The 26467-nt window shown below is 37.5% G+C and overlaps 1 protein-coding gene across 6 annotated transcripts in view; it reads right to left on the bottom strand.

Annotated features, from left to right (window-relative positions):
• Window positions 1-26467, bottom strand: part of ZNF521 (zinc finger protein 521) — a 297172-nt gene that overhangs the window by 116754 nt on the left and 153951 nt on the right. For 4 of the 6 annotated variants that reach the window (XM_064294636.1, XM_064294637.1, XM_064294632.1 and 1 more), the window contains one exon: window positions 17682-17766. In XM_064294636.1, coding sequence (XP_064150706.1) covers window positions 17682-17766 — 85 coding nt within the window. The remainder of the gene's footprint in view (window positions 1-17681; window positions 17767-26467) is intronic. The other 2 variants (XM_064294633.1, XM_064294635.1) reach the window with 1 other exon arrangement.

Genomic DNA, 26467 nt, shown 5'->3' with positions numbered 1-26467 from the left:
AAGTTGAGGTGCCTGTTCTCCGCATGTTCACCTAGTAGGCAAAATTGCTGCTGGTCATTTGGACGGATATAAAAAATAAATTTTAGTCAAGCTTATATTCGTTATATGGCCAGACTTTTTAGTGAGGCAAAATAACCATCTGTAATAAAAATTAAAATCAGTTTAGCAGCTCCAATGACAAGAACACTTACAAAACCTAAGGATGTATCATCATCATTTTAAGCTTTCTACCAGCACCAATGAAGAGTTGGCCATGACCTCACATCTAGACCCAGATGGCATTTCATTTTACTGGCCATTGTTCCTCATGGATTTTGGGAGAAAAGCTGCACAATTTTCCTCATTTTGTGACTGAAATTTAGAGCATGTTTTCAGTTGCCTTTGCTTAACATCGCCCCATCTATGAATGCATAAAAACATTAACGCAAAGACTGGCCTTCTCCAGCATTCCTTCTTACCTAATAATAAATCCTGCCACCTAATAAATTATACTGTTGGTTCAAAACAGACATGGTAACAAATTCCAACTGGGATGAGCATCATAAATTGTATTGTCATGCTGCATGTAGTTATATCAATGCCTTTTATATTAAATGAATATGTAATAACTGCACTACTCCCTTTACCATCTTCTGATAGTGGATTCATGGATAGGCACCTACAGAAAGAGGCTTCTAGGTATGCTGAGGTTTTCCAAACTACTTCTTATTTATGGTGAGAATTAGACAGCATGTGTGCTCTTAGGATATGTCTGCAGCACGTGTGTTTTCATATGCTAGCAAGGTGTGTGATTCTGAATTCTAAACATCATTCAGAGTAAGGCTATTGTTACTTAAATCTATTGGTTCATCTTTCAGAGAGATGTAAACATAACCACTTGCTATTTTCCAGAACCATGAGCACTCTTATGCTACACATTCATAAGTTAGTACTTATGTAAAACCACGTCCTAGACTCACTTCTATTCACACTGAACTTACTTTCACCACCTCGCTGCCTATTTCTGACAGTTTTCAAAGAATTCTGAAGCAGAGATATACTTAGGTCTTTCAAAGTAGTTTCCATCAAGGAAGTAGAAAATAACTGGGCTAAATCCTTACTTACTGTTTTAATGGAAATATCGATTTTATCTAAACCAAGGATAAGTTTTCTTGCCTAGAAAATGGTATCAGCATCAGGCTTTGATCACTAAGAAGACCTCAGTAGAGGCTCCAAAATGGAGCAATCTGTACATGTGTGATAAGATTCATACTACACCAGCTGGCAGTGATTATCAAGGGATTCGAGAAAACTTGGATTTGCCTCTTGTCCTAATACACATCAGCCCTGTATGTTGGGGCCAGTTGCTCAAGTCTTGTCTCCTCCACGATGAGTGTAACAATAACAACCTCCTATCATGGCCCTGAAGAATAAGTGTTTAACATCTGTTCACATGCAATCTCTTGCACACTCCATATATGTTTGCTCAAGTTTGGGTCATTACAAAAACAAATAAACTCTAAACCCTTTGAATGTGATCTTATGATCTGTACTTTCATACCTGATCATTTATCAATCCACTGCCAATAGGGAATAGCAGTTAGGTTTGAGATAGTACCACACAGCATCTTACTAATTAGTTGTTGCTAACCCTGGTGGCACAGTAGTTAAGTGCTATGGCTGCTAACCAAAAGGTTAGCAGTTCCAATACACCATGGCGCTCCTTGGAAACTCTATGGGGCAGTTCTACTCTGACCTATAGGGTCGCTATGAGTCGGAATCAACTCGACGGCACTGGGTTTGGTTTTTTGGTTTGGTGTTGGTGGTGAGGACAGTGGTGGTAATGAAGAGCGCGTGTTTGTGCATGTGCGTGTGTACGTGTGCGTGTGTACGTGTGTTTTAAATTGAGGAAAATCATGTTTCATATACAGAACTGTCCTGGAATTCTGAGTGTGCCAGTTTGTTATTCTGAGCCATTTGATTAAATTTAACTACAGGAAACTCTTCCAAGTGCTCATGAAGCAGCAATTACATCCAAAAAGGGAGCCAAGCCAAAAATCATCCGTCCCCAATATCTCCCTTTCAAACATCAGACTCCAATATAAGCTCCATGGTTTTCATTTCACTCTTATACCATCTCTCCAAGCTGTTGGAAACATGTTCAACGCAAGACAGGGAGTGGCACACCAGTTAGTCTCTGGTGGAAAAGGTTGGCAGCTAATACATGCCAACACACAGATATGTGTGCACGCACACACACAAACACAAAACTGCGAAAATCTCTTTTAAAGGAAGGCCATTAAAAAAATAGGAAACCGTAGTTACTGAGAGAAAATTCTAATCAGGATTCAGAAATCAGTAATATAGGACCTCTGAAACAAATGTACTTTAAACTTTAGTTTATAACACAAGAGTTCAACATACAGATAATGTAAAACAGACTTTTAAAGGAAGTTAAGGTTACCTTTTTATTTCGAAATAAAAGCCTTTTTGCCTCTAAGAACAAACCCCTCACACTTAAAAGACACACATACACAATTTTATTCAATGTATCGCTACTAAGATAAATTATTTCAATGATTAAGGAAGTTAAAGAAATCCAGAACAGCCTGGACATGGAATGCGAGCTCACTCTATCTCCAGGTTTTTGGCATCACATTTATCACGTGTGACAGTGCCACTCAGCATAGTAATGCTGGGGTCCTGGGACACAGGAGATACAGAAATAATGTCAAAAGCAATTCTTCACATTTGGATTTCACCACATCAAGTGCAAATAGTGAACTTAAACATAAAAATGCAATTTGCTCCTCCTAAAGTATACATTTTTATCTCTTGCAAAAACCACGTTTGTTTTCAGCGCCTCAAGGTAAAGGGGATGACATCTATCACAAGTGCAGAGAGCGGCGGAAGGATTTAGAAGCAATCTTTTCATAATGTTTCTTTGGTGAGAAAGTGGAGTTATGAGTTACTCAAAATTCATAAAGATTATTAAGTTTACATCCTCACAGACAATCCACCGCTATCTTATGTCTCAACTATACTGCCAGCATTCCAGGCCAAAGCTATTTAGACTATGTCTCTGGTTCAGGACACTCATCCATTTTACAGCTTTCGTGCACCACTGCATAAAATAAAGATTTTGTCCCATTCGAAAAAACAAAAGAACAAATCGCTTTCAGCAGAGCAAGCCTGCAATATCTGTACTGAATTTAGGGTACTCATTCTACCAATATTCCTTCATGTAAGTGATTTTAACTGGCAAGCGTGTTCCTATTTCAGCAAGATTACTCCAGATTATCAACTTGTGTGTTTGTGCCTGCTGCGCTAGTTGAGTGATTACCCTATCCCCCAAAGCCCTCAACTAGGACTGACTGGGCACCCACTGCAGTGACCCTTCATGGTGAGGAAGGCTCCTAAAGAACAGTACGCTTCCCCACTTGATGAATTCCAACCTTACAGCTCATCTAAACACCCTATGGGTTTCATGTTTTTCTTCTTACCCTTCACTTAGGTCTATGGGAAGTTATGAAACATATTTTTCTAGTCCTCCCAGGAGCAGGGAGAGGTTCACAACTTGACCTCAGAAACACAGCACTCCTGCAAAGCCAGACAGCCTGATAGAACTGAGTATTAGTGCTCTCTGCCTGGCCTTACACAAACTATAACATGCAGCATGACACAAAGTTACTTACAGGAAATGACAAGCAATGGATCAGTGGGAGAAAAATAATGGGATTTAATCATGGAAACTTATCACAGGCACACAGCTCCCTTTCAACAAGCTGTCCACTACAGGTGAAGGCACCAAGTTCTTATGAAGCTAACCACTTGTAATTTATAATGGAGCTGCTAACCAGATATTTTGATTTGATTAAGTTATAGGATTCCTCATAAGCCCAGATATCCTAGCGCCCATCATGTGAATACTGCCCCCACCCCCTCCCTGAGAATGGTTTTAAACAAACCTACCAAAGTATCTATCTAAGCATTAGATAGACGTCTTAGATATACGGGGAATGATCCCAGGAACGGTGTGGGCTTGTATGAAAGACTGTCACTGACTAATTAAGGACACTGCTGCTGAAAAAGGAAGCTGACCCCGCAGTCTTATTTACACAATTTCCAGCCAGAGGGCTGTGAAGTGGAGCCCCAGTGGGGGCATCTCTATCGGAAACCCAAGGGCACCTGCATTAAGGAAACTGGTGTAAATGAATCCCTGTGCTCAGTGACAGTAGAGAAGACACAAATACTTCAATTATCTTGGTATGGAATATACGTGCCGGCCCTCTTGGATTCTACATAATGAGATTCAGGTACCTCTTATTACTTATTTATTTATTTTGCAGTTCACTATGCATTCAATTAGGAGGACATTTTGAGGCAAGAATGATAAGCTCTTTAGACAGAAGGTAGTGATTCAAAAATTGCAAAACTTCAGCTTTCAAAAATAGCCTAAGTGACCTCTTGCAGTACCCTGGCCACTCCGCAGCAAGCAGGAGGCAACCCCTGTGAAGAGCGAATCCTGGCAAAGTTCTCTCTTCACAGATGATGCACAGCTTAAGCTATAATGAGTTTTTGGGTTACAAATGCTGAACGCATTAATATTCCTTGATGATAATTATCACAGTATAAGCACCTTTCCCAATGTGAGTAGCATAAAGCAACTGAAGCAGCATTTTTACTCCATTTGAAACAAGCTGGAAAATAGGATTTTCTACTCTCGTAACCTGAGGTCAATATACATCAAGCATTGCATATTTAAACACACCTACATACGAACCCCATTTCACTTTCCTTCTCTTCTGCAACATGTCCTCCGAAAACTACGCATCTTGACTCATTCTTTACTATGAAATACTTGTTATGAACATGTATGTATGAACATGTAATCTCATGTTATGAACATGAGATTATAAATTATCTCAAAATGAAACGTATTCCCCCCAATCATAATAAATCCTATGTTTCTTCTTATGAGAATACAAATAGCAAGTACGATTGGTAAGCCATGTTTTACAGATGAGATGTGTCTCTCTGCAGTTTGAATGAACACTGTGGTCACTGGCTGCATACCAAACAGGAAGAAAATTAGAATCTAGCAAATAGGCCCCTCGAAGAACCAAACACATTACATATAAATCTGAAAAAAAACTATCAGCCTTTATCTCTATAACTTCAAAACTAATAATAGTATTAAGGACTGAAAGGTTTAAATGTGAATTGTAACCCACCAACACAGTGACAGAATTGATGTCTACATCGTATTTATTGGCAATACCTTCCCATAAGGCTCCCAGAAACCAATTTTCACTCCAGGTTAAAAGAACAATTATTGCTATTTGGATAACAACTCTTAAACATTATAAGGAAAAAAAACCTGATAACAATGATCCATTGCACATTCTATCAGTGTGGACAATGGTATCTAATAGCCAGTATTTGATACAGCATATCCAAAATAGATGCAGGAAAGGTTTCATTTCCTATACCCCAATCTGATTTGATAATATGCTCTGAACGGACTATACATTGATTTCCCCTCAACTCTTTTTCTTCCCCACCCCCTAAAAAAGAGAAAATGTCTATTAACAAGCTCACCCGATGTTAGGACAGCCTGAAATCACGACAGCGTAAGGTGTTTCTTTCTTCTTTTTTTAAAACCTGCTATAATGTCATTTTAATACACTTGTGTAAATAATCCCAGTAGCGCTTTGACTTAACAGTAACACAATGAAAGCCAGTTTGAACCCTTGATCCAAAGAGCATGAATTGATTTAGGTATTTTGTAGGTGTGAATCTGCTGAATACATTTGTGCCACTTTACCCCACACTTCATTTTGAAAATGTGCCACGCTACAACTGCTTCAAGTTCTCTAACATCATTTTTACTTATGTGCTGCAAAAATGTCTTAAAATCCCATTTGAAGATATGCTAGGGTTATGAGGAAACCTTTACCAAATATTTAATAGCACCACCGGCTTATTAAATACCGTAATGTGAAAGCCACGCAAGGATGATATACAGAGCTTGCTTTTTTTAACTTAATGCTGGTGCTCGTTTTGAACACTCTGCAAGCCCAGTCATCAGTGGAAATGATGCATTTTAAAAAGTGCTCATTTAGCAGCAGATAAATGCGGTTTTTTTTTTTTAAATGCGGTTAGAGAACCTTTTTAGACTAGAAATGGCTGAAAACCTACTTGCTTTTATTGTGCAAAATTTCCTTTACTGTGGCTAGGGAAAAAAAAAGTCACAAAACATTTTAAAAGGCCATTTTGAAATAACATACAAAAGCTAAAGGAATACAGTTTTAAAAGGCAAATGTCTGATTCACAGGGATACAAATACACCATAAGAAGGCAACAGATTTATGGACAGATAATAAAGCACAAAGGAGCCCCGGTGGTGCAGTGGTTACAGTGCTCAGCTATTAACCCAAAGATCACTGGTTCAAAGCCACCAGCCATTCCATGGGAGAAAGATGTGGCAGTCTGCTTCTGTAAAGGTTTGCAGCCTTGGAAACCCTATGGGGCAGTTCCACTCTGTCCTACAGAGCTGCTATAGGTCGGAATTGACTCGATGGTAACGAGTTTAATAAAGCCCATGTACTGCCCGAATCTGGATACAGGATCTCAAATACCCATCACGTAGTAAGACATACCCATTGAGGTTGTCGCTTTTGACCACGGTATTGATGGCAGGTGACTGTATTTGCAACCATTTATAATTGCCCTTTTTTTTAATGGGTTAATATTATTTTTGCCTACACTATATTAAGATATTTTGAACTAAAGGCATATCGTTGTTAAAAAACAGTGAAGCACTGCAAGTGGGTAGAATGTAGGAATTCTCTCTGAAAAGATATTTCTATTCACAGAGACATATAATAGAGCCTAATTTAAAGAAAGCTCTCTTTCCACTGGAGGCCTGAGGACTGAGCATTTATTCTGTAAACACTGTAACAATAATGACCTGTCCTCCCAGTTCTCAGTGGAGACTCTTGCTTTTGAAAATGTCTTGTGGTGACTTACTAAATTCAGGCTATTTCAATTAGTATTACTGCACATTAAAAATTAATTGCATTACTGAGTAGATTAAGGTTTAAATTTCAATTCTACAGTATGTGCAATAGAAATGACAGCTAAAAATCAATGCACTTTGGCCCACAATCGGAAGTATGTATGGTCGAATGGCGTGGGACTGGCGTCACTGGCCAAGCAGTTTTAAAAGACTTGATAGTTCAATTGAAGGTGTGTCAGTTCTAATTCTAGATTTTAGTTTGAATGCTGCAGGGTAGCCTGGCCTTAGAAAAAGAGAACAACAGCTGCACCAACAATTTGAGAAAACAAATGGAGACAGGTACTAAAACCACTGCAACGAAGGGATTAACAGCCAAAATTCACATATAAATCTCCCTAGACTAAAACCTTGCTTATAATTCTTTTCAATAAGAGCACAGGATCTCTGGCTTCTATCATATCATTTTGTTATTGGTTATTGAGTGAAAGCAGTTGGTTGGTGCAGAAAATAGGCTATTTTGTAAGTAAATGTAAGAAACTACTTATACAATATTCATACTGACTTCGTTTAAGTCTTAAGAAAAGCTAGGAACATACTGAAAATACAAACCTTTTCCTTGAACAATAATCTTGCCCAGATCCCTTTTTTAAAGTATTAAACCTCTTTGGGGGAAGGGACAAATGAAGATAGATAAAATAGTTGATCACCTTCCCTACAGATTTATAACATCTACATGAAATGCTGGGAAAAAAAATGTTTGTCTCTTTTATTCACAGTAAATTTGTTCTTTTAAGAAGATGATGATGAGGAACACTATAAACGAAGTCAACAAAGTAAAGTAGCATCACTACAGAACCACAAAGCCACCCAGGACATCTGGCTTTGGAATTGAACGTTGATTGGTGTGTACCTAAGACAAAAATGATGTCTGCAACGTTCGTCAAGATCCCCTCTGTGTTGCACCGGTGGCCAACAGCAGCTTCAGCAGCAAGAGAGTAAAGAAGATGGGAAGTAATAATAACAATAAAAAGAATAATCTGGTGCAAATGGACCCCAAGGTGCAGTAGTCATCCCCGTGCAACAATCACCCTTCACTGCAATTTACGGATGTTGCTTCATTACAATATAGCATATAAAGGGGGCAATGTACAAAGCACACTATTTAAAGCTACAGGGCTTGAAGCAGCACACACCCCCTAGAGCAGGCACTGCTAGAAGAGCTAAGTCAGACTGTTCAAAAGTGAAATTACCTGTAAAAAAAAAAATTAAAAAAAAAAAAAAAAGGGCAGTGCAACTTGTATCACGTGATAATAAATTTTGAGGGGAAGGTAGCAGAGAAAAACGTTTTCTCAGTGAAATATAATAGAGACTCCAAATTAATCTGATTTAAAACATACTTTGAAGAGGTAACAACTTGTGGCTTTGTCAAAAGGAAAAGATAAAGAATACGATGTTTCCTGTTTGGAAAATAGAAATCACCTTTCCGTTTCCTATTCTTATTCTCCATAGAATGGCATTATTAAACTGTACTTTCGGCTGAGCTTTAATACTGGGAATGCATATTACTATAATTTAAAAGAGAAAACGATTAATTTTCTAATTCTTGTCTGCTGTAGCTGAAAGTCTTATTTTTGGTCAGTGCTCAGAAGATGCTGAAGCAATGCGGTAGGGGGATAAAGTGAGTCCGTCCACACCAAGGATCACTGAGTGTGTCATTGGTTAATTCTTGCTCTATCCTCCTCATTAGCATTACTCTCAAGTTTCTGGTTATCATATCCGAAATATTAAGACATAATAACTACGAAGGTGCAGATAATTGGATATTAACCAGAACATACTTGACTGGGCAGGAGGTAGGGCCCTGCTTAAACTAATCCTGAAATATATTAATCACCAATTAATGAAAGGGTTTCAAATTCATTTTCTATTACAGAACACCTCCGAGTATCTAAGCTTTTTCTAACAAAATTACTTGGAATAACAGGGTAGAAATAAGAAATACCACCATCTGACGATGGCTTGAATTAATTCTTTACAGCCTATTGCCAGGTAATCACGAAAACTATAGTTAGAGCCTTTACACTTAGAGATTGCTCTTTACAAAGTCTAATGGGAGGAGGAGGGGACACTTTTCAAAGTTCAGTGGCCTCTGTTTAAATTCCAAATTTATCTCTTTCAATGACAGCACCATCACTAAATATTTCATTAGAGAGCTGTCATGATATTATCTGAGCCTTCTCACATAAACGGACCTCTAAGGCTCCAACCTAACGTACTCTTAAAATGTAAAGCTAATTAATGGGAGTCCAGAGAAGTCCAGCAAAGTCATGCTTTGTACATAGTAAACACTAGCTAGTAAGATGATGACGACATATTAAGGAATAAAAACCTGGACTGCTGGAAAAGTCACCACTACTAACATGGATGTAATGTTAAAGAAAAAAATAAAAGGAAAAAGAAGAAAACATAAAGAGGAACAAATAGAAAAGAAGGTCACATTTCTATACCACCCACGTGGCTGCGTGATTATAACTGAAATGTTTCAAAGACATTTTATTAGTTTTGTCTTAAAAGCCTCCCTAAGTTTCCTAGAAAAACTTCTGCAAGTATTCACTGAGTTAAAGAAATTGCTACAAAAATGCCATTCATCCTAAAGAAAAAAATATTTTAAAGAACATTATTCTCACAAAGGGATTCTATTATATTTTTACACTTACTAAGTATTGCTCTCAGATACTCTGAAAAAGACTTACATTTTTATGTCAGAGGAAATAAGGTGTTTGGATTAATGCAATGAAAGCAAAGGATTGAAATGACACTATTTCTCTATTTTTCCTGCCTCGATTCATTGATTTGGTGAAGAGAGTCAGAAAACTCCTGTTATCCGAGAAATTTTTCATTCTGTTGTTTGCTGACTTTGATTTTAATAATTCTTAAATAAGCACTCACAGCAGATGAACAAAGATACACAGGCAAGTAGTCCCTTTTATCAGCCATTTTGCCACAGAAATACACAAACATTTCAATGGCTCTTCATTAGCAAACAAATCAACAAGTGATATTTTAATGCATGACTTTATTCCATCTCTATGGGGACCGTCATTGAGAGTGTGATGTACAGTACAGAGAAACGAATCATCAGCCACCATGTCCCAGGGCTCTCTCCATTGAGGACTTCGCAGCCTCTGCTTAAAGAGTGCATTTAATTGACTGATAGACAGTAGCTTCTTTGTTCACAGAAGACAGCGAAGTAATGGCAGCTTGAAAATCGTACCATCTACAGGGTCTCCTGAGACTAGTAACAGGGGGATATGTGTCAGGAATAAATAAATAATCTAATTATTAAGCCACTTCCTGTCAAGTTAACTCCAATTTGTTGGCTTTTGAAGGCAACAAAACGAGGCATTTTTCCTCATTATGCTTCTCTTTTTATACCAGTGGTAATCACAGGCGGATTAAAGGGTGCCTGATTGGTTTTTTTGTCAAGGAACTGAGAAGCAGCCAACAGTACAGAAAAACAGAGTTGGGGTTAGAAGAAATTTCATGCTTGTCTCCTTTCCAGCTCCCTAACAGCCCACACGGCTGCCCCATACAGAGCTGCCAGCTGTACAGCAAATGTGTATCCCTCCAACTGAGGCCTACCGGGCCACAGGCGCCATCCTGAGAGCTGTGAGATACCTTGCAATCTTGGCAGGTAGCTACTGCTGTCATAGGCATAATTCTAAAGGTGACCTACGAAACCCCATCAGCTCACCAAATGCAACAATCTGAGCAGCTGAAGTTCGACACCCACTCTCCGTATTGGCTCCCTTTTCTTTGTTTACTGCTATTAATGATCCCAAAATGAGGAAAAAACCTATGGAAATAGGTCATGAGAGACCTTTTTATGTTTACGAACTGATTCTGTAGAAATAGGTCACGATTTGTATGTGTGTGTATGTGCATGTGTGCATGTGCGTGTGTGCGTGTTTGTGTGCACATTTTACCTATTGCTGATGACTTTTGGTACGCTTCATTCAGAAGTGACCTGCAAACTTCATTCAGAAATAGATACCCACATTTGATAATGAACATATCAAACAGTGAGTGAAGAAGAGATATGTGAGTGGCTGATTCTAGAGCAAGTCAAAGCTGAGGACAAAACGAGCACTGGAAGGCCCACCTTGTATAGCAGCCACCTACCTGCACAGGCTCTCCTAGCATCTCTGCACAGAGCCAAGGAAAGAAGGGTGCCATTCAGTAATTCTGTTTGAGAGCATCACTCTTCTGAGTGTGTTGTAAAAAGTAACAAGAAACTGAATCTTCAATCTGTTTACGGACTCAGCCAGAATCCTCAGCCTCAAAGAAAATTAACATCAGAAATGTCTAAGACATTTTCCTTGGGACTTGTAAATTAGAAACGACACTAACTGCCAGTGTTTTCCCCTCTCGTATATCAAAGCTGCTAGACGCAGACCAAAACACAAAGCAAGGATAAACATTCTGATTTGTCTTTTAATAGCCGAACACTTAAATCAAGAGACCCAAAGATTTTCCTTAAAAGTTGCTGTAAGAAATAAGACTCCCAAGAAGCGAATGGAACGCTCGAAAACTGTGCTTCCTTCCCAAAAGACGTAAAGCAAGAGTCTTCCTACTTTTATTTTCTTTTTCAATTGTCTTCATTTCTAGGAAGGCGGATCACAGGAGAGCTGGCCAGGTTCCTGTGGCCCCACTTTGCACTTGGTAAATGCTGTGGCTGTGTTATATTTATGCCTGTGTATGTCTTTTCTGTATCCATCTTGAATTTTTGTTAAATTGTGCAGATAATTAAACCCTCTTCATATTTACAGTCTGCTTCATTGGTACCATGAATTCTGTTTTCGGTTACTGTCTGCAAATTCCCTCTCTGAACAATTTCATACTAAGCAATAACACTTCATTTTACAAAGTTTTATCTGATGTCCCCATACAGAGCTGCCAGCTGTACAGCAAATGTGCGGTTCTCAAACTGAGGCCTACCAGGCCACGGGCGCCATCCTGAGCTCTGTAAGGCACCTTGCTGTCATTGGCAAGCTTTCCCCACTAGCACTGTGACCATCGCTCCACGCTACACACAACTTAAAATCATCTGATTATTAGAATTTGTGGCCCACACTCCATTTTATCCTTTATTTAATCTATCCCCAGATCACACATTTGTTTAAATGTTTTGGCTGGTTTACAAATCATGCAGCCATCTGCACAGTAGGTATGACACCATTTTTTAGACAAAAGTTACGTTACAAACAAAGATAAAGTCATTTGAAATGCTTTGGTGTTTGTTATTCTGCCTGGTTCACTTGGACCAACTCTAAGAAATAAATAGAATTATCTGTGTAAATCGATGAACATCTATGAAAAACAACACCCAGCAGAATGCAGAGCTTGCTCCATTACCTACGTTAATATCATGACAGCTGAGGAGAGATGACCTGGCCCACTTCTCATCTCTCCTGTACAGATGGCTATTAAAGAGAAAGTATCCCTTTCGTATGGTCCATGCAGGAACCCTTTATGGGCTTTTCAAATAAGCCAGCATTGCCCACATGAGGGTAGCTTTCTGTTACCATTAAACTGCCCAGATTTCATCTTTTTTAATCCAGCTCTTGATGTGAAATAAGCCAGTATTTCATCATATTTAACACTGAATGCTTATTTCTTAATTCTCTGGGTTTTGTAAGCAATCAAATAAAGATTTTTTTTTTTTAAAGATTCAATAGCCCTCTGATTTAGAATGACTTTGAGCTTCTTAGGATTACATGGAGATAGCTGTAGATATTATACATATATGTACTATTATAGATTCGTTTCTAATCATTTAAAAAAAAAAAACAGCCAATGAAAACTGAGAGTTTAAAGGACAATGTGGTCTATCATCTTCCTATGTAGAGATCCATATCCATGGATATTTCCCCTTAAGACATATACAATCTAAAAGCACTATAGATCTCAAAATATTCATTTTAATCCTTTCCAAAGGGCACTCAAGCTGAAGTGTTTCAGAGGTGACACTGAATGCCACAAAGCTATAATGAAGATTAGTCACATAGTACACCATACACTAAAGAAATGAAAGAAAAAAAAAAATGCCATTTGTGACCTTAGGCATCAAACCAATTTAGAATATATGAATGTCACTTGCCACAATTTCACCATACTGTGTAAAGCTGATTTATTCATTCTTTTTGTCTCGACATCAGGGATGCATATCATGTGTAATATAACACATACCATAGGTACAGTCCACCTGCCTTGTAGAAGAATTGAATATTTTCATGGGTCTTTTAAAAATTAAATTTATCTACAAGACACCAAGTATTAAAGATCTGAATAAAAATAGCCAACATCTTTACATTAATGTTTTCACAGTAGCTGCCATTAGAGTGCCAAATTCTAGTTTTACTTTTTAAGAAATAAATACATTAGCTTCCCCCAAATGCTTTAAGTATGTATTACCTTTGATTTGTCCAGAATAGTACGATTAGTAACTATTTCTGGATTTTCCTGTTTTGTCACAAAACAGGATTCTTTGCCACCTCAGATACAATGTTTCCATTGTAATACTGGTCATTCTGATCTGACAGAAAATATGAACTTACATACTTGAACTTACTAAGTCACCAATTCTAAGTAGATTTTAAAAAATAATTCTTAGGTAAATGGTTCGCATCCATCCCCTTCATATTCTCCATCCGAGAACTCTGAAAGCAAGGCTGAAAATGACTATGGCTAGATCCTGACCACTTCTCCTCCAAAGTCCATGAGTGCAGCAATAAATTGCAAGGATAATGGTATTTCTCCCCTTTGATCATTTCTTTGTCAAGCTGACTGGCCTTCGATGGTAAATGTACTGCTGGTTGTCTACCACCAGCCGCTCGCAATTTGCTCACTATGTTTCATGAGACAGTTGTTTGTGGCTGTTTGGAACACATTTGTCTCTTTGGGGATTTATGCGCTAGTTGCAATGCCAACCTCTGTAGTGATCGAAATTTCTTTCTAACAAAAATAGATAATTAGAGGCTGGTAATTATTGGTCAAGAATTATCAGAGTGAAAAAATTAAGCTTCTCATAAATAGTTCTTGGCAATGTCATCTCTTTATAATATCCCATACCTAACAGCCCTTTATCCTGAGCCCTTACAAATTTACTCTACTGCTGCTGAGCCTCATAATTTTATATGAGGCAATGCCTTTGCTGGGTTAAACACATCTCAATTCCCTAGTTTCATCTCTTTTGTGTTAATCCATACCAAATGATAACAGAAATGTTACAGAGGAAAATAACAATAAATATCCACTACGCTGATAGAGAGAGAAGGGTGAATGATGAATTACGGGCATACTACACAATGGTTTCTTTCTGTATTCTCAGGTCAAAAGCCAACACAAACTATGTGAACTGAACAAAGGAAAACAAGAAAAATTTTCTCATCTGCACGGATTTAAAAGAGGGAAATCTTTTCCCCAAGAAAGCTGTTAAAATGTTTTGGAGCTCTTTTGTGTGTGTGTGTATAAAGAAGAAAAGAAACCCCTAAAATGTTTTGGAGCTCTTTTGTGTGTATGTGTGTATAAAGAAGAAAAGAAACCCCTAAATAGTCACTGGTCTGATTTCTTACTGAACCTGTGTCAAAATGTGGTGGAGAGTCAGGTTTTCTTTTTTTCCTCAATAGACATAAGTCAAATCCCTAATGCATTTTTATGGAGTAATTATTCCTGCAGCCCAGACCATGTGTCCACACCTCGCTGCAAAATGGCACTTAAGCTCAGAGTCTCTGCTATGGACCTGGTAGAAACATTGATGGTTTTCCTTTCACAAATGTCTCTGGCCAATACAGCCTGAAACCAGCATATCCAGAAAGAAGCATGGTGGCTGGTGGACATTGAAATCGCATTAAAACATGTGTGCTGCATAGGAGCAAATGCAAATGACTTGGTTAAAGAAGGAATTAGAAGTTAGACCTCATTGAGTAATTGGTAGATTTTGTTTTCCATCAGGTGATATAATCCTTCCTCTAGACTGACTGAAACATAAAACAAAATCTGTAAAAACACTCTGGACCCTCTTAACAAAAGGAGAAAGAGGCTTTGCAGATAGCCCCTAATCCCTCTCCCCTGCTAAATGCCTAGTTGAGATTATTTTTTGATTAGACAAAAAAACAGACACCGCTACACAACCTAAAAGCACCTACCTCAATGGAGGTATTTCAGCCAACAAAATAATGCTGCCTGCCTCATCTGAAAGACTATCACACTGGGATTTTAAAAAAGGATATCTTAGCCTTTGTGACACCCTCCGTTACACCTTCTCTCTCTTCTTTCTAGATATTAACAACAGGAGGAGAGTTTAAGGACCTGGATGAATGGTCACCAGATAGAACAATTAAGTGGATGCTATTCATTTGTTTAGACCTCGAGTGTAAGAGAATTACATATTTTATTATTAAAAATAGCATGAATATTAAATAACTAGGCCCTCAGTGAAAAGGAATGGAATTTGCTTCTCTGATGGACGGTGAATTGTTAGATGCTTGGATCCCAAGAGGAAGTGAGTGCCATATTAATCCACCATAAGGTAGTGGGGGAAAAAGCTTTGGGAAAGCACTAATGATGCAAAGAATATAAACCAAACACAAAGGAAAAGGTATATAAAACAATTCAAGAAGAAGGGCCAGGAAAAGCCAATGGATGTTTCACAACAAAAAGATACTAAAATTAAAAACCCAAAAAAATCCTCTCATGCTAGCCTTCAACTGAGATTCCACATGTGCAAAATAACATTAATATTGTAGTGACAGATACATCCAGTTTGTTCATCTGGATCCTCAGAGGAATATTTAGCTGGGATACATAATAAATCCAGAACCAAAGATAATTTCACATAGAACTAATCAGAAGCATGACCCCACAAAGTTTCACTAAATTTTCCACAAGCTGCAAATTTCCAAGAAATTTTTTTTTAAGCCCATGTAAAAGTTCAGCATTAAGCAGAATCATGAATGACTGCCACCAATACAATCAAGAAATAAAGAGATAAAAATTATTAAAGTTTATCATTTGGCAAGAATTCATTTTTTCCAGCCCCCTCTTCCGCAAAAAAAAAAAAAAAAAAAAAAAAAACCCAGCTCTGAAAGTTTATATAGGACATTTTTCCCAAGGAATCCGAAACAGGAGGGAATTGCAGAGTAAGGCATTATTTGAGAATTTCTCACATGTTGCCATTTTCTTCTAAACGCTAAGAAAAGCTGCCAGTGTTATTCTGTCATGTGTAAGTACATACTACTTAATACAATGATACTAGCACTTAAATCTGGAAAATATAAAGTGATCAATATTTTAGCTGTTATGCACATGTTCCATTTTTCACAATTAAGCCTTTAGACTTTGATAAGCAATAATCCTCCTAAAGACTCATCATTTAAAAACTATAAAGCAAATCCATGGAAAAACTATTAATCAATTTTCCAACATGCCTTTGAATTCATCTTCATTAATTCATACACGAGCATTCAAAGTTTTGCTATTGTTAGTTTTAACAGGCAGTAATGAGAATCGGAGCAACCCTTGCCCTGAATTTTCTTGGAATAGCTCTGATTCGTGTGTGACAAAACTTGTTTACTCTTGAAAACAAGTTCATAGTCTAAAACGTTGAATTTTCTTTCCTGCCATACAGAGTTTGACAATAGGAGGACATAAGGTTGACTGGACTTTTTTATATTATATCACGATTATTTACAGTATTATGAAATAACATGAAATGAGTATGTAATAAAAGACTCTCATAGTATAAAAACAGAAATGAGTATCAAAAATAGTATAAAGTAATAGCAATTGTCATTTTACTAGTAGATAAAAGATCTGCTTGATAAAGTTTAATTGGCTGTGGTAAAACTCTTAGTGTTATTACTAAGTGCTTATCGAATTAAAAACATAGGAGGTAACCCCAGAGGAATCTAAGAGATAACAGGGCCGTAGGAATACGTGAAAAATTTATCCTTTAGTGCTAACCAATGTGATAACTGCAAAATCCCTGAAAACACTGGCCTAGTGTAACTTCAGAGATCGTTACCCGAATGACTTTTAGAAAGATGTATGTAAAATTTGGTGGGGAACGACAACAAAGATGACTTAATTCTTTCTATCATCTTTATGATCATGATTATTTCCAGGCTGTTGAAACCATACATACAAAACTATTTTATGGCAATTTAAATTATTTATGCTTCCCTATCACAAAAAACTCAACCACTTTAGATTTTGATACAAAGATGCTTAAGCAACACACAGCAGTACCATTACCATAATAACTTCTGAAATTAAAACCTGTCTAAAACTCTATGGAAAGCTAACATCCAGTTCATTAACCATTCCTGTTAGTTTACAATAATGCAAAAATGATTAGAAGTTTAATTTGTTAATCACCTGTGTTTTGACTGGCAGTAGCTATATAATCCTCTGCAGAAGTCTAAACTAGCCCTTGCAGAAAATAAAATGTGCTAATGCCTTATCAGGCCTAATAACAGGAATTAAAAAAAAAAATCATGCCAAGGTAAACCATGGATGGTTAAACAATTAATTCGTCTTTAACTCTGTTTAATTATATAGGCATAGATGGACACAGGTAGGAGAAAAATCCATCGTTACTAAGGTTCAGAGTGTCACTCACCAATCATGTGATTTGCAACATGAACCTGAATATCCCATTCATTGTAGAAAACCATCTGACACTTGATGCACTGATAGGTCTTCTTCTGAGGAAAGAAGGATAGACAGAGTTACTTAGACACATGCACTTTTTATTGTTGTTTCTTAAACCCACAACCCTATTTCCAGCGTTTTTCTGGGATGCCGGTCTTACATATGTTGCAAACTAAGCCACTGCAGGGCAGCTTGGGCAGTGTTCCACCAGTTCCTTACAAAGACCTTGTGGCTTGATCCAACACTATCATTTTAGTTGCAAAACATTTAGAAGAAACCGAGGCACATAATTATGGCCCAATATCTTTTTAAAGACTCCTGAACTCAAAAACAGAAGTTAGTATTTAAAAACAAAAAACTAACACATGGCTGAGTTTCAAAAGCTGACCCCTTTGAAAATCAGGCATACGAACTTTCATTCTACCAAAACTACGGTGGTGCTTTTAGATATCCATAAGTAAAATGGCTAAAAAATTAAGATTTATGGGGTATAGCTAAAAGATATAAAGATTATCATTTTTAGCTGGATTCTAACCAAAAGGTCAGCAGTTCAAGTCCACCAGCCACTCCTGGAAAACCCTCTAGGGCAGTTCTACCCTGTCCTATTGGGTTGCTATCAGTCGGAACTGACTCTATGACAGCAGGTTTGATTTTTGGTTTTCTAAAATATAGGTGGTTTCAGAAGTTGCTAATTACTAGCATTTAATTATATATATTTTTTCCCATAAAAATCATAACATAATGAACATTTTAACACTATTTTATTCAACAGTTCTGTGAAGTGGATAGGTCAGGATTTATTGTAATTCTTGTATCATAAATTTAAAAAAACTGAGGCCCAGTGAAATAGAAAGACTTGACTGATTTCACAGTGTCCTACAGCTGGGAAGAGAAATAATCTCCCTTGATTCTAAATGCTGGGCTCATCTGATAAAAGCAGCCTTTATTATCCCACATCTTTGTTACTGTATTTCCTGTACGGCTCAGTACATAGTAGGTGAACTCAATAAATAAAGTACTATTAAGTTTTCCACGACACACACACACACACACAAAATCCAAACTCATTGCCGTCGAGTCGATCCCAACTCATAAAAACTCTACGGAACAGAGTAGAACTGTCCCATAGGGTTTCCACGGAGCCACTGGTAGATTGTAGATTCAAACTGCCGAGCTTTTGATTAGTGGCCGAGCTCTTAACCACTCAGCCACCAGGGCTCCACAACACATAAGTTACATAAATTCCTTTAGGATGAAATTTTATAATTAAAAGCCATCTTGGAAAGCAAAATAAACCCTTATGAAATAATCCATTTTGAAAATTCCCCAAATGTTAGAAAATGACATTTGTAAAACTACATACAATTTTGACATTTTGACAAAAGCATTCTTACAGGATTATCTTTTCATCTACAGTCTTATAATAAAATTGCTTTACTAATGGTATTAATAGGAAATATCAGTCTGTAAATTACAATTACTTCGAAAAGACTCAAGTTCTTTGGAACTATACAAAATCAAAGTTAAGCATTAAAATTTAGCTTTATTTCATTTGAGACTGAAATTATATCATTAATGTAAAATTTTTCTAATTATTGTAATTTAGTATTTTTTTTTTTCTTTCTGCAAAAGCAGACAGCATGTCTTGTAAACCACAGAAGTACAGGCGCATTTCCAATGGAAGCTGTCTAAATAATCTAACAGTCTGTACATTAGGCATATTGTGAACTGAGTGTGTTGAATCTAGATCTAATACAGACTTGAAAAACCCTGACAATCACCATGGAAGATTTACTATGCTGAGCTATTTACAAGATGCTTTTGATGGTGACATATAGAGCAACATGTGTTGCGTAAATAACATCTATCCCTTTTTTAACAATATTTCCCTTTAGAACTAGTTAGAAAATATTTCTTACTCCCAGATGACCTACATTATATGTTGTTTATTAGCATACTTCTAGCATTATTCCTGATATGTGACCATGCTGCAAAACAAAGAAACATAAACTTAATGTCTAGTCTTTTCTCTTGTTAGCACAGTAAAACATGCACTATGTTGAAAGCTGCCTCCAAAAATGATGACTGATGAATATGTTGACAGATTATACTAGGGCTTTTTTTTTTTTTTCTCCCCTGGTCTAATAATAAAGAATAAAATCACTTGACAAGCTAAAAAAAAAAAATAACGGCACTTACTACTATCTTCACAATGAACCGATGCATCTGAACATCTATGCACATAAGTTTTCTTTTATCACGGAAAGAAAATGCTTTTGTCACTACCGATAACTCAAATACTAATTCTTTCTACTCTTAAAACAGTATCTAAAATGCTACATTCTCTTTTTATTAGCAAAGCCATATTCTTATCTAAAGCTCCTAAATTTATAGCTAGATGACGTAAGAACATAACGTGATCAAAAACAAGGCACTATGATTTTAAAAGACTGTAGCTTGAACTCCACCTCAGCATACTTTTCGACTTCCCAAATACAGAATGACGATACGCAAACTGGGACGTGGTCAGGTTTTTCTTTTTAAAGTCATGAGGAAAACTTTCATTTTTAGCCTCAATTAAAAAAAAAAAAAACTATTTTAAAGGACCCTTAAAGCATCTACAGACTGCTGGCAAGGACTCTGGGAGAACCCTGCACTCCTGTATACCATCTTTAGGTAAAGGGATTTTAACTTGTGAACACTGTCTGATTTAGGAAAATCACTGCCTTAGAGGTAAATCCATTTCAGTTCTGCAAGGCCAGGATTATGGGGGAATTCTTAATTCCAGGCCAAATTTGTTTTCCACTGGTCCTAACTTTAGACTCTGAAGTTAAAAAGAACATGTTGAATCCCTTGTGATAGTTACGTTAACCTCTTCTGCAACTGGAAAAAGGGATAGAGTATAAGAATGCTTTGAAAAACTTTCACCATTCTGGTTACTGTGCTCCAGATCTGCGCTTTTAAAAAGTAGAACCCCAAATGAAGCCTGCTAACTCCAAGTGTGGCCTGACACTGGTGGTGTGCAGCAGGACTGTCACCTCCCTGAGGACAATTACTCTGAGGACAATTACTTTTACTCACGTAAAAGACAACAAAAGAAAAGTCAAGTGAGATAATTTCTTTTAAAAAGCAGATAAAAGTAGAAACAGAACTTCCATTGTTTTGGCCCCAGATTGGCCTTTATCAACGCTTAAGTTGTCAATTTACTTGAAATGCTAATTTAGCACAATTTTTACAAGAGACTTTTTTTCATTAGCCTTTTTTAATGTGCTGCTTGGGAGTGGGATTGTCATTTCCTGATTGTTCTCTTTTGTTTTCTGATACTGATAGATGTAATTATCAAGGATACAACTTTTTCCCAGCACCTCATTATTTTTGATTGATTTTGAGAACAATTTAAATGTGCCTTTCTGACATTCCTGTTTTCAGTTATACTCTGGTTAAAGTACTCAGAGAGTTTCTGAACAGAGCATCTCATAAATAAAAAAAAAAGATTGGAATCTTTCATAATGTATCATTAAAAAAAAAAAAGAAAAAAGCATTTGTCTGATAACCCCATCCCCTCTATTTAATCTTTACCCCATTAGGATTCGTGATTCACAGTCTCAACAAATAAATAAATAAATAAAAATTCCACTTTGTAATTTTAAACTGCTTTCTTTCTCTTTTTTGAATGTTTTAACTAAACACTGACTGTATTAAAACAAAAAAACAATGAATCCATAGTAAACCTGAAAAACAGAAAACCAGTAAATCTCAGCTGGCACCATCAGAGATGACTACTACATGATTTTGTTATCCTGTAAACTGGTCATTAAGGAGACAGAAGCACCCTCCTTTTTTAGGAGGAAGTGTAGTCTGTGCTTACGTGATGAGGGAAAACTCGTCTTTACAAGAGAATGACAGTAGGAAGAATGAGAGAATCAGGAATTCACTAGTTGGCCACCCCAAATAAAATGATCCTGGCTAATCATTAATGGACACCAGTACTATGAAGTAAAAGGTTATTCTGAGATGCTCGATTTCATCCTTTGCTAACTGCAAAGAGAAAGATGTATCTCTGCACTGAATTTACCTGGTGGTCATCACTGTAACTAAAAAAAAGACGTAGCTTAATATTACTAACAATGGAACACCCTGACATTATGGGCCTCTTTTTGGGATGTAATGTAATACGAAGCACTCAACATCACCAATAGAGTATTCTTTATTTTAAAAGTACACCTGATCCTAACCAGCCTTGAGACCTAACAGCCCAATTTTCTGGAAATACAGAGGTACAGGGACAAGTATTACTATGAGGAAAAAAAAAACACACACACACAAATCTGGAACATTTCCCATAGGGCAATTTACAAAAGCAGACTTTCACATCTTTCTCCCCAGGAGCAGGTAATGGATCCTAACTGCCTACCTTTCAGTTAGCAGCTAAGCACTTAACCACTGGGCCAAAAGGGTTCCTTGCAGTTATTCATAAACCCGTTGCTGTTGAGTCGATTCTGACTCATAGCGACCCTATAAGACAGAGTAGAACTGCCCCATAGGGTTTCCAAGGAGTGGCTGGTGGATTTGAACCGCCAATCTTTTGGTTACCAGACGAGCTGGTAACCACTACGCCACCAGGGCTCCATTGTCATATGCAGATAAAGCAAACATGGCTAAAGGTTAATTATTAAACCTAAGTGGTAGATATGTAGATATTTATTATATTATTCTTTCAACTTTTCTGAATACTTGAACATTTTCGTATTTTTTTTATGATGGAATATATTATTATGAATAGGATAACTAAAATATGTAGATTTTTAATGCTAAACTTAACCTGATTAACTCTACCCTTCTGTCTGTTCATTTTATACCGCCAATACTGATATGTGGTACAACCTTGAGTATAACCCACCTGAATTTAGAGACTATCTCAAGAATACATTTGACACGTTAAACACCAATAACAGGAGACCAGACGAGTTATGGAATGACATCCAGGACATCATACATGAAAAATGTTAAGAGGTCATTAAAAAGACAGGAAAGAAAGGAAAGACCAAAACAGATGTCAGAAGAAACTCTGAAACTTGCTCTTGAATGCTGAGCAGCAAAAGCAAAAGGAAGAAATGATGAATTAAAAGAGTTAAACAGAAGATTTCAAAAGGTGGCTGGAGAAGACAAGGTTAAGTATTATAATGACATGTGCAAAGACCTGGAGATGGAAAACCAAAAGGGAAAAACACACTCTGCACTTCCCAAGCTGAAAGAATTGAAGAAAAAATTCAAGCCTCCAGTTGCAATATTGAAGGATTCTATGTAAAAAATATTAAATGACTCAGGAAGCATCAAAAGAAGATGGAAAGAATACACAGAGTCACTATACCAAAAATAATTGGTCAATGTTCAACCATTTTAGGAGGTGCCATATGAACAGGAACTTATCGTACTGAAGGAAGATATCCAAGCTGCAGTGAAGGCATTGGTGAAAAACAAGGCTCCAGGGATTGACAGACTACCAATTGAGATGTTTCAACAAATGGATGCACCGCTGGAAGTATTTACTCATCCGTGCCAAGAAATTTGGAAGAGAGCTACCTGGCCAACCAACTGGAAGAGATCCATATTTATGCCTATTCCAAAGAAAGGTGATCTCACTTAATGCAGAAATTATCAAACAATATCATTAATATCAAATGCAAGTGAAATTTTGCTGACGATCATTCAAAAGCAGCTGCAGCAGTATATCGACAGGGAAATGCCAGAAATTGAAGCCGGATTCAGAAGAGGACGCAGAACCAGGGAAATCATGTCAGATGGATCCTGGCTGAAAGCAGAGAATACCAGAAAGATGTTTACCTGTGTTTTATGGACTATGCAAAGGCATTTGTCTGTGTGGATCATAACAAATTATGGATAACATTGAGAAGGATGGGAATTCCAGAACACTTAATTGTGCTCATGAAGAACCTGTACGTAGATCAAGAGGCAGTCGTTTGAACAGAACAAGGGGATACTGAGTGGTTTACAGTCAGGGAAGGTGTGCATCAGTGTCGTATCCTTTCACCATACCTATTCAATCAGAGAAGCTGTACTATTTAAAGAAGAATGGGGCATCAGAATCAGAGGAAGACTCATTAACAACCTGCATTATGCAGATGAGACAATCTTGCTTGCTGAAACTGAAAAGGACTGGAAGAACTTACTGATGAAGATCAAAGACCACAGCCTTCAGTATGGATTACACCTCAACATAAAGAAAACAAAAATCACCACAACTGGACCAATAAGCAACATCATGATAAACAGAGAAAAGATTGAAGTTGTCAAGGATTTCATTTTACTTGGATCCACAATCAACAGCCATGGAAGCAGCATTCCAGAAATCAAAAGATGCATTGCATTGGGCAAATCTGCTGCAAAAGGCCCTTTTAAAGTTTTGAAAAGCAAAGATGTCACCTTAAAGACTAAGGTGTGCCTGACCCAAGCCATGGTGTTTTCGGTCGCCTCCTACGCATGGGAAAGCTGGACGATGAATAAAGAAGACCGAAGAAGAACTGATGCCTTTGAATTGTGGTGTTGGAGGAGAATACTGAATATACCATGGACTGCCAAAAGAATGAACAAATCTGTCTTCAAAGAAGTACAACCAGAATGCTCTTAAAAAGCAAGAATGGTGAGACTACAACTCACATACTTTAGACATGTTGTCGGAGGGGATCAGTCCCTGGAGAAGGACACTATGCTTGGTAAAGTAGGGGGTCAGCGAAAAAGAGGAAGATCCTCAATTAAATGGACTGACACAGTGGCTGCAGCAATGGCCTTAAGCATAACAATGATTTTGAGGATGATGCAGGAGCGGGCAGTGTTTCATTCTGTTGTACACAGGGTCACTATTAGTCAGAACTGACTCGATGGCACCTAACAACGTTTCTATTAGAACTCCTATTGGACACACATTGGAGCCTCTCTATCTTCCGTGTATCTTAACTGCTCTTACATGTATATTTTAAAAATCATTTCGCCTCTATATGTTTTATCTATGTGATTTTCTCTGTACTCACTTACAAATCACTGATTTTCTCTTCACCGCTCTCCAGGCTGGAGTTTATCCCATCTACTGAAGGTTTTATTTCAATGGCTATTTTTCATTCTCAAAATGTCTAATTTTAAAATATACCAGGGTTCTTATTTTATTTCTGCCTGGATTTGTTTCATAGTTGTCACTCTTTTTAGTGAACATCATTCCTTCATTTATGCTTTTGAGCTACTGAACGTACTATTTCAAAGTCCTTGTCAGGTTGTTTCACATAATTAATTTCTTCTGGAGTGTATTCTTGATCTCATAGCAGTTTTGTTTGTGTTGCTGTTGTTATTGTTTTTTGGCTGTCTTGGCTAGCATTAGATGCATTCACACATTTTAAAATCTTGGTTTGCAGTGCATTTGTAGTGAGAGTTTTTTTTCTTTTCTTCTTCTTCTTCTGTGTTCACGCCTCCCTTGCTAATAGTTCCGCAGTTGCTTCTATTGGGCAATTCCAGGCTTCGAGACTGGAGGTAGATCTCAAAGAAAGTTTTCCTGTGTATCTCCTGTGTTGCAGGAATATAGGAGAAATTGCAAGTTGAATCACAGAGATGACACATGGCTAATTCAGTTTCAAGTCACAAAGCTGTCCTTCTCTTATCACCCTTTACTCCTCCAGCTTACTAAAAAGCCCAAGTTCCTGAGTAGTGGCCAACAACAGAATTTTTTTTCCAGTCATGAGCAAAAGGAACTCTGGCGGCTCAGTGGCTGAGCACTCAGTTGCTAAATGAAAGGTCATCAGTTCAAACCCACCAGCCTCTCTGTTGGGGGAAAAATGTGGCAATCTGCTTCTGTAAAGATTCACAGCCTTAGAAACCCTATGAAGCAGTTGTACTTAGGGTCGCTTTGAGTCAGAATCAACTCAACTGCAATGGGTTTGTTTTTTGTTTTTGTTTTTTTGGTGGTGAGCAAGGAAGTTGCTCCCTAGGCCCTGCTTTAAGCAGCAGATCTGGCCTTTGACCCAAGGGGATTAAATTCTAGTTACCACTTCTTACTTCTGGAATACAGCCCAGCAGGCCCCTGGCTTCAACCCCAATAACCACTTGGTTTTCATATTTGACTTCTGAGTTTCAGAGATGAAGACCTGATTTGAACTTGACTAAGAAACCCTGGTGGCGTAGTGGTTAAGTGCTACAGCTGTTAACAAAGGGTCAGCAGTTCAAATCCGCCAGGCGCTCCTTGGAAACTCTATGGGGCAGTTCTACTCTGTCCTACAGGGTCACTATGAGTTGGAATCGACTACACTGCACTGGGTTTGATTTGGTTTAAGTCCATTTGGTGTTCTATTTTTATATTTTCTCTATCATTGCTATATGTTTGGAGCATCAGAGAATAAATTTATGGAGCCATTTTCCCCAAGAAATCCTGCACCCACCCCTAGCCCCCTCTGTTTCATCAATCCCAAGCTTGCACAGTGGCTTTCAAGGAAAACCGGTCTCAGCCTCGGATGGGACCCTGAAGTTAGGATGTTGTACAATGATACTACGAAATATCCATTCCAAGTATACCCAGCAGTCTTAGTAGGAAAGCAACTTTAGGGTCCTCGCTCTGCAAATAGTTGCTATTTAGTGGCTTCGTTTATCTGTGTGACAGTGGACAAAGCATTTAGTGACCCTGAGTCTTAGTTTCCTTCTCTGTAAATTAAAAATAATAAAACTTACATCCTAGGGTTGACGTGGGAAGCAAGT

The sequence above is a fragment of the Loxodonta africana genome, chromosome 11 (assembly GCF_030014295.1).
Source record: "Loxodonta africana isolate mLoxAfr1 chromosome 11, mLoxAfr1.hap2, whole genome shotgun sequence".
In the NCBI taxonomy this organism is placed as follows: domain Eukaryota; kingdom Metazoa; phylum Chordata; class Mammalia; order Proboscidea; family Elephantidae; genus Loxodonta; species Loxodonta africana.
This window is presented reverse-complemented; position numbering and strand designations above follow the sequence as displayed.